Source organism: Piliocolobus tephrosceles, chromosome 12, assembly GCF_002776525.5.
Source record: "Piliocolobus tephrosceles isolate RC106 chromosome 12, ASM277652v3, whole genome shotgun sequence".
Classification (NCBI taxonomy): domain Eukaryota; kingdom Metazoa; phylum Chordata; class Mammalia; order Primates; family Cercopithecidae; genus Piliocolobus; species Piliocolobus tephrosceles.
In genome coordinates, this window is record NC_045445.1 from 95,112,555 (window position 1) to 95,126,963 (window position 14,409).

The following is a 14,409-nucleotide window of genomic DNA, read 5'->3' on the forward strand; positions in this document are numbered from 1 at the left end:
AAGGGTGAGTAGAAAATGGTGTGTGAATAAAAGTAGTGAAGGTCATTTAACAGACTTGGGTTCTAATGTCAGCTCAGTCACTTACTAGTTGTGTGATTTTAGAAAAGTCATTTGATCTATCTGTGCCTCAGTTTTCATGTCTTTCAAACAGAATACCTGCCTTACAGGATTGGTATGAGGATTAAATGAGATAACACCTATGAAGCTGTACCTTTATAGGTGCTACATAGTAGGTACCCTATATATTGTAACTGTTTTTGTATTTGTAGGTTCAGTTGGTTATATCTTTTGTGTGGCAAGCCCATCTCACTAATGCTCTGACATTTTACTGCTCTGTATCCTTACTTAGAAATACGTGTTTGCTTAACAGTTATGTACCAAGCCCTCCGCTAGACATGGGTTTGGTGAGTAAAAACAAGTGTGATCCCTACCCTCATGGAATTTATGCTCTGCTAAGACAGTTAGTTAGACATAATAGAATTGCATATACAAATATAAAATTGCAACTGTAATAAGAACTACAAAAGAAAGATATAGGCTACAATAAGGGAAATTTGACCTCTTAAAGGAAAGTCAAGGAAAGCTTCACTGAGCAAGTGATGATTAAGCAGAGATCTGAAGGATCAATAGGTGTTAACTAGGTGAAAAGAGGAGGGAATAATGATTCCATGTGGAAGGGATCACATATGCAAAAGCCCCGTATGAGGAAAGGAGCATGAAGGGATTGAAAGTAGGCCAGTTTGGCTGAAGTGAAGAGAGCAAAGAGGAGTTAGTGCACAATGGATCTAAGGTAGATGGAATCTTAAAAGTGGTAATGATAAGGAACTTTGTATTTTTTATTAGTTAGTTTGTTTTTATTTTTTTGAGATGGAGTTTCACTCTTGTTGCCCAGGCTGGAGTGCAATGGCGCCATCTCCGCTCACTGCAACCTACGCCTCCCAGGTTCAACAATTCTCCTGCCTCAGCCTCCTGAGTAGCTGGGATTATAGGCGCTCGCCACCATACCCGGCTAATTTTTGGGTTTTTAGTAGAGACAGGGTTTCATCATGTTGGCCAGGCTGGTCTCGAACTCCTGACCTCAGGTGATCCACCCGCCTTGGCCTCCCAAAGTGCTGGGATTACAGGCGTGAGCCACCGCGCCCAGCCATCTGTATTTTAAGAAAGATGAATAGCCATTTAAGCCCTAGGGTTGACATGATCAGACTTGTTTTTTGAAAAAATGACTCTGACTCAAGCAAGAGAAAAGGATTATTTATTGGAGGTAAGGGTAGATGTTGGCAGACCAGTTAAGAGTTAGTCTTAACTGGTCTGGAAAATGGGAAAAGTTGAGTTGAAAAGAAGTGAACAGATTCCAAAAAATGCTTAAGAGATTAAATGGACAAGATTTGGTGATGGAATGGATGTATGGTGAAGGGGAGGTATGAAGGCTAGGTTTCTGGCTCACATAACTAGATACTATGCTAGTGTACCAATCACCAAGATGGGGAATGTGAGCAGTGTGCTTTGGTAGGGGAAGATCACACATTTGATTTCCAGGCATTTGTTTCTGAGATGCCTTTGAAATATCCAGGAGAAAATGTATAACCTCTCCAATTTGTCTTCTTTAAAAAATCAGGTTATCTATAAATTAATAATGTTCATTATATAATTTAATCAGTGCAGAAAAGTACAAATTTTAAAATACCACCTTCAAATCCCACCACCCAGAAATAATTTTCATTAACTTTAGATAAACATCATGTCAAATATCTTTCTACGTACATATGCATGGAAATAACTATAAAAATGTAAGGCAGGGAAGATGGCATTAATTAAGGCACATAATTATGGTTAGCACATGGAAAGGTACTCCAAAAATGGTAGTCCCTGATAGTAATAATAGGAATAGTATGCCAAAAAGACTAGGAAGGAATATTAATTTGTGCAGCAGCAATAGAAAAAAAAAGAATAGGAAGGAATATAGACTGATAAAAGCATATACCAAATAAACTGATCTTTTGTTTTTATTTTTGTTTTTGTTAGAATACTCCATCTACTATGGGCTACACATCAACATGGATTTCTTCTCTGTCCCAAATCCGTGGAGCTGTCCCAACTTCCTTGCCACAAGGACTCTCACTCCCTTCATTTCCTGGGCCATTATCATCATATGGAATGCCTCATGTTTGTCAGTATAATGCTGTGGGGGGGGTGGGGTATCCAGTACAGTGGGTAGGAATTTCAGGAACAACACAACAGTCTGTAGTAATTCCCACCCAATCTGGGGGACCATTCCAGCCAGGGATGAATATGCAGGCATTTCCAACTTCATCAGTGCAGAATCCTGCCACAATCCCTCCTGGTCCTAAATGAATCAGAGTAATTATGATAAAAAGGGAGGTTTTTTCAGAATTATTTTCAGGACACCTAAGATTAATTATTAAAGTTTCTTCTTCTTGGGTTCTGTCATATTTTCCCTCATTTGAGTTTACTTTAGACTATATATTTTTTGTTCCAGTGTGGTATTTGAATACAGCTCATCATTCTGTAGAAATGTGCAGTTTGCACATAGAACACTGCACACAGAAATGTTTTTTCACTTCAAATTCTATCCTCTTTGATACTTGATTTTTTAAAAAATACTGTTCAGAATGCTTTAATAAGCTCAGCTTGAGCATTACCATTTCCAGGACACTTTCCATGAATTGTTGAGAAGCTCCCCGGCCCCACCTTTTTTTTTTTTTTTTTTTACTGCTGCTATCTGCAGCTGGATACTTTTCTTTAAAAATGTTTAAAAATTATTTAGATTGATTCTCCCCAAATGTGGATGAACCTGAGACCCTCCATCAGCCAGAGTCTTATGGGATCTTCACATGTTTGTCTTAGGTTTACCTTTCACAGAAGGCAGGGTAACTTGCTGTAGGAAACATTTTGGTGTATAAAATTAGAATAACTTTTTTTTTTTTTGAGATGGACTCTCTCTCTGTCGCCCAGGCTGGAGTGCAGTGGTGTGATCTCGGCTCACTGCTGCAACCTCTGCCTCCTGGGTTCAAGTGATTCTCCTGCCTCAGCCTCCTGAGTAGCTGAGACTACAGGCGCCAGCCACCATGCCTGGCTAATTTTTGTATTTTCAGTAGAGATGGGGTTTCACTATGTTGGCCAGACTGGTCTCAAAACTCCTAACCTTGTGATCCGCCCTCCTTGGCCCCCCCAAAAATTATAATTTTGTCAACCAATACAGAACATGAGCCCTTTTTAAATGTGATTTCCCGTCATCACAGCAGTAGGATGAAGCCTTGTTTTGGATGAGACAGAGGGAAAGGAAAAAAACAGAAGTGTAACAGTTCCTTGATTCTGCAGATACTGCTGTTGTTTTAGGATTTCAGTAATAATTCAAAGCAGCTGTCTCCTTGTTTCTCACATGCATACTACATTGGTTTTGAACATCTGAGAGGTATTGGTTTGGTTTGCATTCTTTTGCAAAGCATATATTGCAGCTGATATGAATCTCATTTGGGGGGAATCCTTGTACTCCTAACGAGGGGGATTAAAGCTACACCTCAGTCCATTCTTCTGAAGTGAAATTTACTTGACACAGTAGGTTTTGAGACTTACATATGAAACACTGGCTTTACAGGGTTCTCAGAGATGTGTGATATGCACTGTCCTGCAGTGAGATAGTAGACCCTAGAAGGATACTATTTAAGTTGTCCTTAGCTCTTTTTTTAATTACCATTTTTAGTTAGAATTTCTTTTTAGTATCTATAGTATCTTAGATAATTTTAGATCTTAAATGAGTTTGGCAGCCTCTTTAGAATCTGAGAGAGATCACTGTCAAGTTGCACTTTACTGGGTTTTATCCAGTTTTAGGAGGAGGGGAGGCAATGTCAAAATGTACACCTTTGGTTTTTAAGAAAGTTAACTATAATAATGTTAAAGGCTAGTCACAGGGTTACCTAATGCTCAGTCTGTGAAACCCAAATAGAATTCTTAAAATGGTATTTACCAACTAAGTATTCATGTTCAAATTACTTACCTTCCACTCTGAAGACTTCGAGGTCGTTTTTAAATACACATTTACCTAATTAGGAGTTCTGTCTACTAGTAAACATTCCAAATTGTTACCCAACATTACTGTTAACAGATTTTCCTCCGTATTCTTCTAAAAATTGTACCCCATAGGCTTGCCAGGTAATGAGGAAAACTTAATGGGTGTACTTTTTTTTTTTTTTTTTTTTTTTGCACAGTCTACTTTGTGACATTCAGTATTCAGTACCTCTTTTCCAAAAAAAAAAAAAAAAGTGTCTTATGTTGCTTACCTGAGGATCACATCCATTATCAAGAAGACTCTGTCACTATAATTTGAGGCATCTAGGGCAGCATTTTGAGAATTGCTGTTGATAAGATCCCCTGTTTCTTTTCATAGAACATGCTCTGTTTTGTATGAGTCTTTCCAAATGTTAAGTACAGATTCTTCAAATTTCTTGTACAGTATTGGTTTGCAATTTGAAGTGATTTTAGGACATTTGTGTAATGCAAATGCTTGCATTGCACTGTTTTCCATATGTATAAAAACAATGCTCCTAAAATCCCTAATTCTTTAAAACTGCTTGTGTTTCATTATAAAAAGTTGGCTTTGTGTAATTACACTGAGACATACAACCTATAAAGTGAAAATACTGGAGATTTTAGGACCCCTTCTTCTCTAGTCACAATCATTTTAAACAGTGTACCCCAGGATGAAAAAAGTTCCATGGCTGACACATACAATTACATGAATTAATGACTGCTCTACATCATATGTTCTGCCTTTGGCCACCACCTGTATTCCACATATAATTCATCATTCTTGTTTGCCTGCAGACTCTTGCAGTGCCTTGTAATATTTACAATCTTTTCAGGTTTTTGCTGGAAAGAAAAGTAGTCTTCCAAAGTTTGAAGATGGTGAATAGTGTACTGCTGTCTCCATGCTGACTGCAGTAACTGGGTTATCATATATGTTATGTATACATTATGTATATATAACGTGTACATTTAAAAATACAGAAAAAAGTGAGCTTATGCAGAAATGGAGAAAACAATGTTATTCTCATCACTGTGGGGTTTTATTAAAATTATTTTTTCCCATGACTTACATGTTTGGTTCAGATTATAGTCACTTTGACTGTAAATACTGGCTAGTTTTCTATCCAGGGGTTTTGCATTATGTCATAATTTTGCTAAATCATGTAATAGTGCTATTTTCATCCTTGTCTGAGGTACTTTTCTGCCCCAGAAATAATTAACTTGAGATAAAGCTCCGAAATTCCCTTCTTAACAAAGAGCCTACTATATAAAAAGGGCCTTCCTTTCCAAAAAACATACAAACCTTTCCTTTTCATTTTCCTTCTTGTAGAGGAGAAAATGGTTGTACTTAACCATCCTGCTTGTAAAGTTTATTCAGAGGATAGTCTGTATGTCCAGCCACCATGTTTACTTCTCAAAGTGCAAGTCTGATGAATAGTACTGTATCTCCATATGTGGCAATGTGAGCATTTCATCATGAAGTACCTGCTGCTATGTCTGTGAAGTTGGGTGTAACATCATAAGAATATGAAACCAGTATTGGTGTAAATCTAATGAAAATAACCCTATGTATATTTGTAGCAGTCTTGAATCACTATTTAAGGTAATTTGCTGTAATATAACAAATATTCATTCTGTTTTTCATCCCTTCCTTGCCAGTTTTATATCAAGCATGAATTCTAATGGTTTGGCTGCAAAATTATCTGTGAAAGTTTAAAAGGCACTTTTCTGCTGTGATTTTTGGATTGAGCGTGGAGTGTTATGTACAGTTTGATGGGATGTATCATTTTAGAACCCAGATTTAATTCTAGTCCAATTAATTTTGTTTAACTACCTCGTTTTCAGTGCTGTTTTGGGTGCACAAGTAAACACTGCCTGTGAAACTTGCTTTTTTGCCTTGATTCTCAGTATTCTTTCAGATTATAAATCTGGTCTGCCTCTTTTTCCCAGTGCTAGGCTACAGTTTGAGATGAGAGGGACCATCATTCTGCCACCAATCTGTGTTTAAGTGGAGAGCCATGTGCTTCTGTGAAATATGCTTTGGGGATTTGGGGGTGGAGAGCAGAATAATAATTGAAATTGGTGGCAATATAGGACTTAGGTGTCGGAGTTAGTTATAAAATAAACAAATGGTAAGAAAGTACCTGAATTAGACAATCCAGTGCCTATAACTTTGCATTTTTTATTAGAGATGCATTTCTCGTCTGTGTGCCTAAAGGGCAATGGGTTGAAATTGCTTTAACTACCACAGTGAAATATTTGACAAATCCTTCAGCAATGGCCTATCATTCCACATATATTAGCACAGTGCTAGGTATTTGCAGTGATATTTGGTTACCTTAAAACAGCCAAATGCATTTAGTTGAAATGTAGTTGATAGTAAGGGTTTTATATAACTTTATCCAATCTCTAAAGTTTATGGAAGCATTGACTTTCTTCTTTGCTGTCTTTTCTGAGTGAAAATGATGCATTCCTTTTTTTTTTTTTCCTTGAAAACTCAGCAAATGTTTGTAACCAGATGTTCCTTGTTTCACATGTTTACTGTGTAACACTACAGCATATTTAATACTGGTAAATACTGTATTTCAGTCATTATGCATAAGTACATTCCTGAGGTATATTTGCCATCATTTTGGGATTCAGTTATTTTATCTGGTTTGGGTCAGTAAAACTTGAACTATTTGAGGTGGTATGCAGACCATTTTCTAGAATAGATTGTTTTTGGAATCTGTAGTTTATCAAGGACTTGTTCCACCCCTCCCTTTGTTTAGAAGAGGAATCAGAAAAGGGGGGTGGTGTGTAGAAAAGGCCTTTGATTTGATAGGTATAATTTCTAAGATTGAAATCTTAAAAAATGCAGATTGTAAGATAGTAGCACTCAAACTTGATAAAATCCTTTGAATTGAAATTAGTATGAATTTTTTATGGAGCCAAATGCCTTCAGGTCACCCTGGAAATAGTCTTTATATGTGAAAGATGAACACAAACATTGGTCAGGAACCCTGACAGCCAATATATGAAGGAGCCTGGGATAGTAACTAGGTTACACTAAAGTTATTTTCAACTAAGATAACTAGACAAGTGTACAAACCAACAGCTCCTATTCTGGAAGGTTTTCTTTTAATTTAAAAAATCCAAACAGGGCTAAAAGTCAAGCAAGAAGGGAAGAGAGAAACTGGGTTCTAAGAAAAAATGTGCCATTGTAAAATAAACTCCTAAATGCGTGCTTGTCATCCTCTAGTTTTTTTTAAGTTGAATTTCTTTTCCACTATAACTCAAGATTTGAGATTGAGGTTTGCGGTCCAGAACATACCCTCAGCAGATATAGTGACTAACTGGAAAGTGCAGTTGTTCAAGGTCTGTCATGCTCAATCACCTAAAGCTATAATTTGTTTCATATATTAAGCATGTAGACCTAGTGCAGCATGGGAGCCACTCAGGAAGTTTATGCAATTAATAAACTTTCAGCATAATTTACTATGAAGTATGCAGAATTTCACCCTCTTCTCCACACTTAACATTTAGTTGTATATGTGAACTCTCCTTTCTTAATTGGGGAATGTAGCATTATATAGAATGTTGTTAAACTTAATTTTAATCCTTTTTGACATTAACCTTTTTTTTTGGTAAACCAAGTGATCTGCCTTTCAGCAACTGTCTGATTTTGGTTCTTTGAAACTGTGATTTTTATTTCATTTGTACCCAACCATTGTAAGTATTTTGTTTTGTTTCCTGGAAATTCTGTTTTGAAACAGAAAATAAAGGCTGTGTTAAAATGAGTATGTTATCTTATTAAAATGCTGCCATAGTCACTGCAATCATCTGGCTAAAACTGGTTCTTCATTTACCAAATGTAATTTAGCAGATTTAGAACATTTAGTCCTGTAAACTCTGCTGGCCTAAAAAAACTAACCAAGCTGCGTGTTATCTCTTGATTTACAGTTCCAACAAATTGAGTTGGACTTCATTTTCACACTTGTACATGAGCCATAATTGTAACAGTCGCTCTTATTTACTGAACACATACTGTGTTGGCTAGGCTTTTACCTGCGATATTTTTAATTCACACAAAATCCTATAAGATAGGTCTGTTACTATTTCCACTTACAATGCAAATTTGAGGATCAGAGAGATTAAAGAATTTGCTAGGGCCACATACTTAGTCAGTGGTGAAGCCTGGATCCAAACCCAGGTCTGTCTGTCTGCACAGCTTATGGGAAAAACCCTAGGCCACACTGATTCTCAGGTGTACTACATGTATAATAATTCAGATACATTTAGAGTAGGCCCTTATCTAATAGGATTTGTACGTACACACTTTTTTTTTTTTTTTTGAGACACAGTCTCTCTGTCGCCCAGGCTGGAGTGCAATGGCGCAATCTCAGCTCACTGAATCCTCTACCTCCCGGATTCCAGCGATTCTTCTGCCTCAGCCTCCGAAGTAGCTAGGACTACAGGTGTGCGCCACCACCATGCCCGACTAATTTTTGTATTTTTAGTAGAGATGGGATGTCACCATATTGGCCAGGCTGGTCTTGAACTCCTGACCTCGTGATCTACGCGCCTTGGCCTTCCAAAGTGCTAGGATTACAGGCGTGAGCCGCCTTGCCTGGCCCACAGGGTTTTTTTTTTTTTTTTCTTCTTTTTTTTTTTTTTTTGAGACAAAGTCTCATTCTGTCACCCAGGCTAGAGTGCAGTGGCGCAATTATGGCTCACTGCAGCCTCAACATCCTGGGTTCAAATGATCCTCCCACCTCAGCTCCCCAAGTAGCTGGGAGCACAGGCACGCACCACCACACCCGGCTAATTTTTGTATTTTTCGTAGAGATGGGTTTTCAGCATGTTGCCCAGGCTGGTCTTGATCTCCTAGGCTCAAGCAATCCTCCCATCTCGGCCTTCCAAAGTGCTGGGATTACAGGCATGAGCCACTGCCCCCAGCCCGTATGAACACTTTTTACAATGTCTTTCATGAAGTTGTATCCAGTGCTTATTTCATAGTTTCAGAAGGAGGTTTTTATGGCCCAAGCAAGGATTCAAAGTGTTCCCTATGCACAAACTTATTAAGGAGTATTTCCTTTCATGTTGATAATGTGTATGGTCCACCTTTAGAACAACACATATTTGGAAATCTCCCTCCCACACTTATCATTCATCACTCTGACTTGAGAAACTCAGACTGGGTCAGATCACTTGCTCATCTGGTAACTTAGGGAGAAGGACATACATATGCTCATGCAAACAACCCTGGATGAAGAGTAATAGGCCTATCAGAAATATTCAAGACTAGATGAGTGTTTTAAAAGTGTTTTTAAATATATGTTATCTTGATTTACTGACCCAATGACTGTGAGTCATTCTATCTTAGGTGATCCCTAAAGGGAGGCAACAAGGTACATGTGGAATAAGCATGTGTTGTTTTTTTTTATTCACAGAACTCTCAAACTTATATTTCCTCACTTGTAAAATGAAGTGGTTATGAGTATTAAATGAGACGTGTTAAGGCAACCAACACTGTCTCTAATTTACTAATTGCACTTACTGTTAGATATCACTGGTGACTTTCACAGTAAACTTGCACTTGGGAAATTAAACTGGTTTGGAAATGGGCCCTGATTCTGATTATAGTTAATACAGATACCTTTTGGAGTCAAGCAGACCTGTAGTTGTATTCTATCTTATGGACTTGGGAAAATTGCTTAACTTTTTAGCTTCAATTTCCTTACCTGTAAAAAGGATAATTCCCTCAGTGAGGTTGTTTTGAGGTTGTTTTGAGTTTGAATGAAAAAGCACACAAAGGGCTTATCACTGTGCCTGATACATAGTAGGTTTGCTCAAATAACTTACACAAGGAACCTTACAGATCATTATTTTAAATGAGGACAAAACAGAGGTGACAAAAAAACTGAACTCATTCCGTGGGTCAACATAAGGTCTGTTGGTGGAAAAAATTGGGTGTTGGCCCAAAAGGGGCAAGATGATATAATAAAGTGAGGTGTAGAGGTGAGAGTGTTTAAGTCAGGGAATAAGACCAGCATACACCCTTTTAAAATATGCCATCATTAATGAGCACCACTTGGTAAAAGAGTGAGATAACAGGCCAGGCGCAGTGGCTCACACCTGTAATCCCAGCACTTTTCGGAGGCTGAGGTGGGCGGATCACAAGGTCAAGAGATCGAGACCATCCTGGCCAACATGGTGAAACCCTGTCTCTACTAAAAATACAAAAATTAGCCAGACATGGTGGCACACGCCTGCAGTCCCAGCTACTCAGGAGGCTGAGGCAGGAGAATCGCTTGAACCCGGGAGGTGGAGGTTGCAGTGAACCAAGATCGCGCCACTGCACTCCAGCCTGGCAACAGAGTGAGACTCCGTCACACACACACAGAATGACATAACAGAATTACATCTGTGACTAGAGTTTAGAAAGAGGTGAAGTAGTTGGGGAGTAGGGAGAAGATGGATATTATAACAGGAGCTCAAGACAGGATTGAAGTATAGCATAAATGATGGTTTAGATAGGAGCAAGACCTTGGGCTAGGTGGAAAAAAGACTATCATAAAATTTTGGAATTGGAAAGGACTAGCTCACATGCATGTTACAAATGAGGAAGTAGGCTTAGGAATTTAACCAGTATTTATAAACATTCTCCATTCAAGCTCAGTGGTTCTCAACCCTGACTGCACATTAGAATCACCTTGGGAACTATTTTTAAAAATGTTTTAGTTGCACAACAATATGAATATACTTAATATTACTGAACCATATACTTAAAAATGGTTATGATGGTAAATTTTATGTGTATTTTACAATTAAAAATAAAATTTTTAAATTTAGTGTCTGGGCCCCATCTCTAGAATCATCATCATCTTAAAAAGCTTCCCAGGTGACACTGATAGGTGACTTGGGTTGAGAACCACTGTCATTGTTTACTAATCAAATAAATGACTTCCCTATTATCAGCCAGTTGCTGATTCAAGTAACACAAGCAATACGGCAACCTCATTAGACCTTCTGATGAATTATTTTCTATAACTCTATGACCTCATAGCCTCTCAAAGAGGCCCCAAGGATTGGGCAATAGAGAAACCTAAGTGTTCACTCTTTCAGAAACTGAACAACTAGTTCCTACTTCGGTGGAATGATGACATAAGATTGAGTTTGATGTGAACTCTCCATATAACCTCTTTATGCTTCTCCCCACCCTTCATAAGAGTTAACATTTATTAGGTGCTTATTGTGCCAGTTATTATGCTAGTGCTCTACAATGTCATTTAATTTTCACAAGCTTCTAAGTGATCATTACTTATCACCTTTCTGTGCTCCTTGACTGTCTTTAAAACTGTTTTCTTCCAGTGCCCAGCTTTATTCCTGGCATGTAGTAGGTATTAAATAAATCTGTTGAATAAATTAATGAGCCCCCACTTCACAGATACAGGAAGCGTACAAGAGGCTAAGCAACTTGTTAAAACTATACAGCTAATAAAAAGTTGAACTGGTATGGGAAACCAGTTCTTGGCTCCAAAGCACACATTCTGAAATACTATTCTATGACTTCCATCCTGTATAGTTTCTCCTGTACTATTTATGTTAGGAATCTTGTGTTTAAGTAGTATAAACACAATTTGAACAAGTTTAAGCAAAAATGGGAATTTATAAAGATAGGGGTGCCTCATAGAACCCAGGGATAGTACAGGTGGGCCTTAGGACCAAATGAACCAGGTGTCTGAATACAGCCAGGATTTTTCATGTCTTCTCCTCCAGCTCAATCAAATTCTCTGGGAACGTCCCTAAAGGATGGCTCCTGCTGCAACCATGAGGATAAGGTAGATAAGGTGGTAGAAAAGGGGTGCTGCAGAGACAGTCTAATAAATATTTACCTATAAACCTCCTCTTGGCTGTCCTATAAACATGTTATTTTCCCCATACCTACAATTCCCAAAATGCCAGCACCTAACATTAGCCATGTACAGCTGCTGGTCATATTCAACTACTGCATTCAGAAACAATGGTATGGCAAGGACATATTCTTTCCTCCTCTAGTTCGGTGACAGTCTAAATACGGCTGCCTTGCTCTTGATCTCACAACCTCTGATAAACGTAATTGCCACCAATAGATCTAATATGCAAGAGTAGAGAAATAATTAGATAACCACAGTCAGAATGCCCTTTTAGGGGCCAGCATGGTAGCTCAAGCCTATGATGCCAGCACTTTGGGAGGCAAAGGCAGGCAGATCACTTGAGGTCAACAGTTAGAGACCAGCTTGGCCAACATGGTGAAACACCATCTCTACTAAAACTACAAAAATTAGCCAGGCGTGGTGGCGTGTACCTGTAATCCCAGCTACTGGGGAGGCTGAGGCACAAGAATTGCTTGAGCCTGGGAGGCGGAGGTTGCAGTGAGCCGAGATCCCACCACTGCACTCCAGCTTGGGCAACAGAGTGAGATTCTGTCTCAAAAAAAAAAAAAAAAGCCCATTAGGCCAGGCACAGTGGCTCACGCCTGTAATCCCAGCACTCTGGGAGGCCAAGAGACTGAGGCCATCCTGGCCAACGTGGTGAAACTCCATCTCCACTAAAAATACAAAAATTAGCTGGGTGTGGTGCCACATGCCTGTAGCCCCAGCTATTAGGGAAGATGAGGCAGGAGAATCACTTGAACCCAGGAGGCAGAAGTTGCAGTGAGCCGAGATCGCACCACTGCACTCCAGCCTGGCGACAGAATGAGACTTCATCTAAAAAAAAAGCCTATTTAGGAAAGGAGGGGTCACACCATTATCAGCCACCAGGTCCATTTCCACCTGGATCGGAATAAAAGAAATTACAGGCATATAAAAAATGGCAACCAATTTACTGATGTACCTCTTTGCTTAACCAGTCTGGACATGGGCCTAAGAGTATGTTCTAGAAAAGCAGTGATTCTCAAACTCAAGAGTGCGGTTAGAATCACCTAAAGGGCTGGTAAGTAAGACCTGCAAAAACTCAGCAGGTACACTCCATTCAAACCCCTGCACTGACACTTCACCAAACATTAGCATGGTTTCTGGCAGTCTAAGATTGAATCCCTGAGAAGACCCAGCTCACTTTTTGTTTTGTTTTTTGAGACAGAGTCTCACTCTACTGAGCAGGCTGCAGTGCAGAGGCACAATCTCAGCTCACTGCAACCTCCGCCTCCCAGGCTCAAGTGATTCTCGTGCCTCAGCCTCCCAAATAGCTGGAATTACAGGCATGCGCCACCAGGCCTGGCTAATTTTTGTGTTTTGAGTAGAGATGGGGTTTCGCCATGTTGGCCAGGCTGATCTCGAACTCTGACCTCAAGTGATCTGCCCGCCTCAGCCTCCCAAAGCCCTGGGATTACAGGCATGAGCCACCATGCCCGACCAGAGCAGTGACTCTCTGCTGGCACATACCTGTAGTCCCAGCTACTCGGGAGGCTGAGGCAGAAGAATCGCTTGATTGCTTGAACCTGGGAGGTGTAGGTTGCGGTAAGCCGAGATCACGCCACTGTACTCCACCCGGGCAACAGAGTGAGACTCCATCTCAAAAAAAAAAGAGAGAGAGAATCACTGCTCTGGCTGATCAATTATTGCCCCTATTCACAGATTTGATTTTCTAGTGATACAGCTTCTTTAAAACCTTATATGACTGCCTGTTGGTTTCATTTGAGGAGACTCAGAATGCTAAAAACAAGTGCCAAGAATCTTGCCAAGTTAGGCTCTTTGAAGCTTCAGATCTGCTAAAGGGAATAGCCTGTTGTGGCTTCTATTCGTCACATTTAGGAGAGCTGGAGAACAAGGAGTACTACTTAGGAGGCAGATACAGATAACTTCGTTCCAATTGCCTTGATGCCAGTTTCCTAACTGGTGAAACCTTTGAGGCAAGATTGAGATTCTGCTGTAATTCAGCAAGGCCAATGAATATCTGACCCTCAGCAAATGCAGATCTCTTGATATAAGCAAAGGGGCTGCTGTTTTGAGTCCCAAGGGCAATAAGCAAATGCTTCACTGCCAAATAACACAGAATACCAACTTCCTTCCCATCAACCGATGCAGAGGTCTCTGGTCTCTATCTGTTCCACATTTTAGGGTCTCTACAAAAAATAAAGTCGAGGTTGCAGTGAGCTGTAATCACACTACTGCATTATCTGGAACCTGGGACTTGAACACAATGAAGACTCTATTTCTCACCTCTGCTCTTCTCTGAAAGTCTGCATTTTTTCTCTCTTTCTGCAGACCAGCATCTTTCACTTCTGTCCCTCTGGTGGGGAAATTAGTTGACAGCTTCCAAGCTTTACACTTAGAGAAAAGCTGATATCTCTGGTCCAATTCCAAATTTCTAGAAAATGAGATTTTGATTGCCCCAGGTTGG

General features: G+C 39.5%; 1 protein-coding gene and 1 long non-coding RNA gene across 3 annotated transcripts in view; one reads left to right on the forward strand and one right to left on the reverse strand.

Moving 5' to 3' along the window:
- WNK3 (WNK lysine deficient protein kinase 3) overlaps positions 1–7,862 on the forward strand; it is a 171,181-nt gene extending 163,319 nt beyond the window's left edge. For both annotated transcript variants that reach the window (XM_023202477.3, XM_023202476.2), the window contains one exon: positions 2,023–7,862. In XM_023202477.3, coding sequence (XP_023058245.1) covers positions 2,023–2,352 — 330 coding nt within the window. In that variant the 3' untranslated portion in view covers positions 2,353–7,862. The remainder of the gene's footprint in view (positions 1–2,022) is intronic.
- Positions 1–13,509, reverse strand: part of LOC111536171 — a 33,276-nt gene extending 19,767 nt beyond the window's left edge. The window contains exon 1 of the long non-coding RNA XR_002729662.2: positions 13,452–13,509. This is a non-coding gene — a long non-coding RNA (uncharacterized LOC111536171). The remainder of the gene's footprint in view (positions 1–13,451) is intronic.
- Between the last annotated feature and the right edge of the window lie 900 nt (positions 13,510–14,409).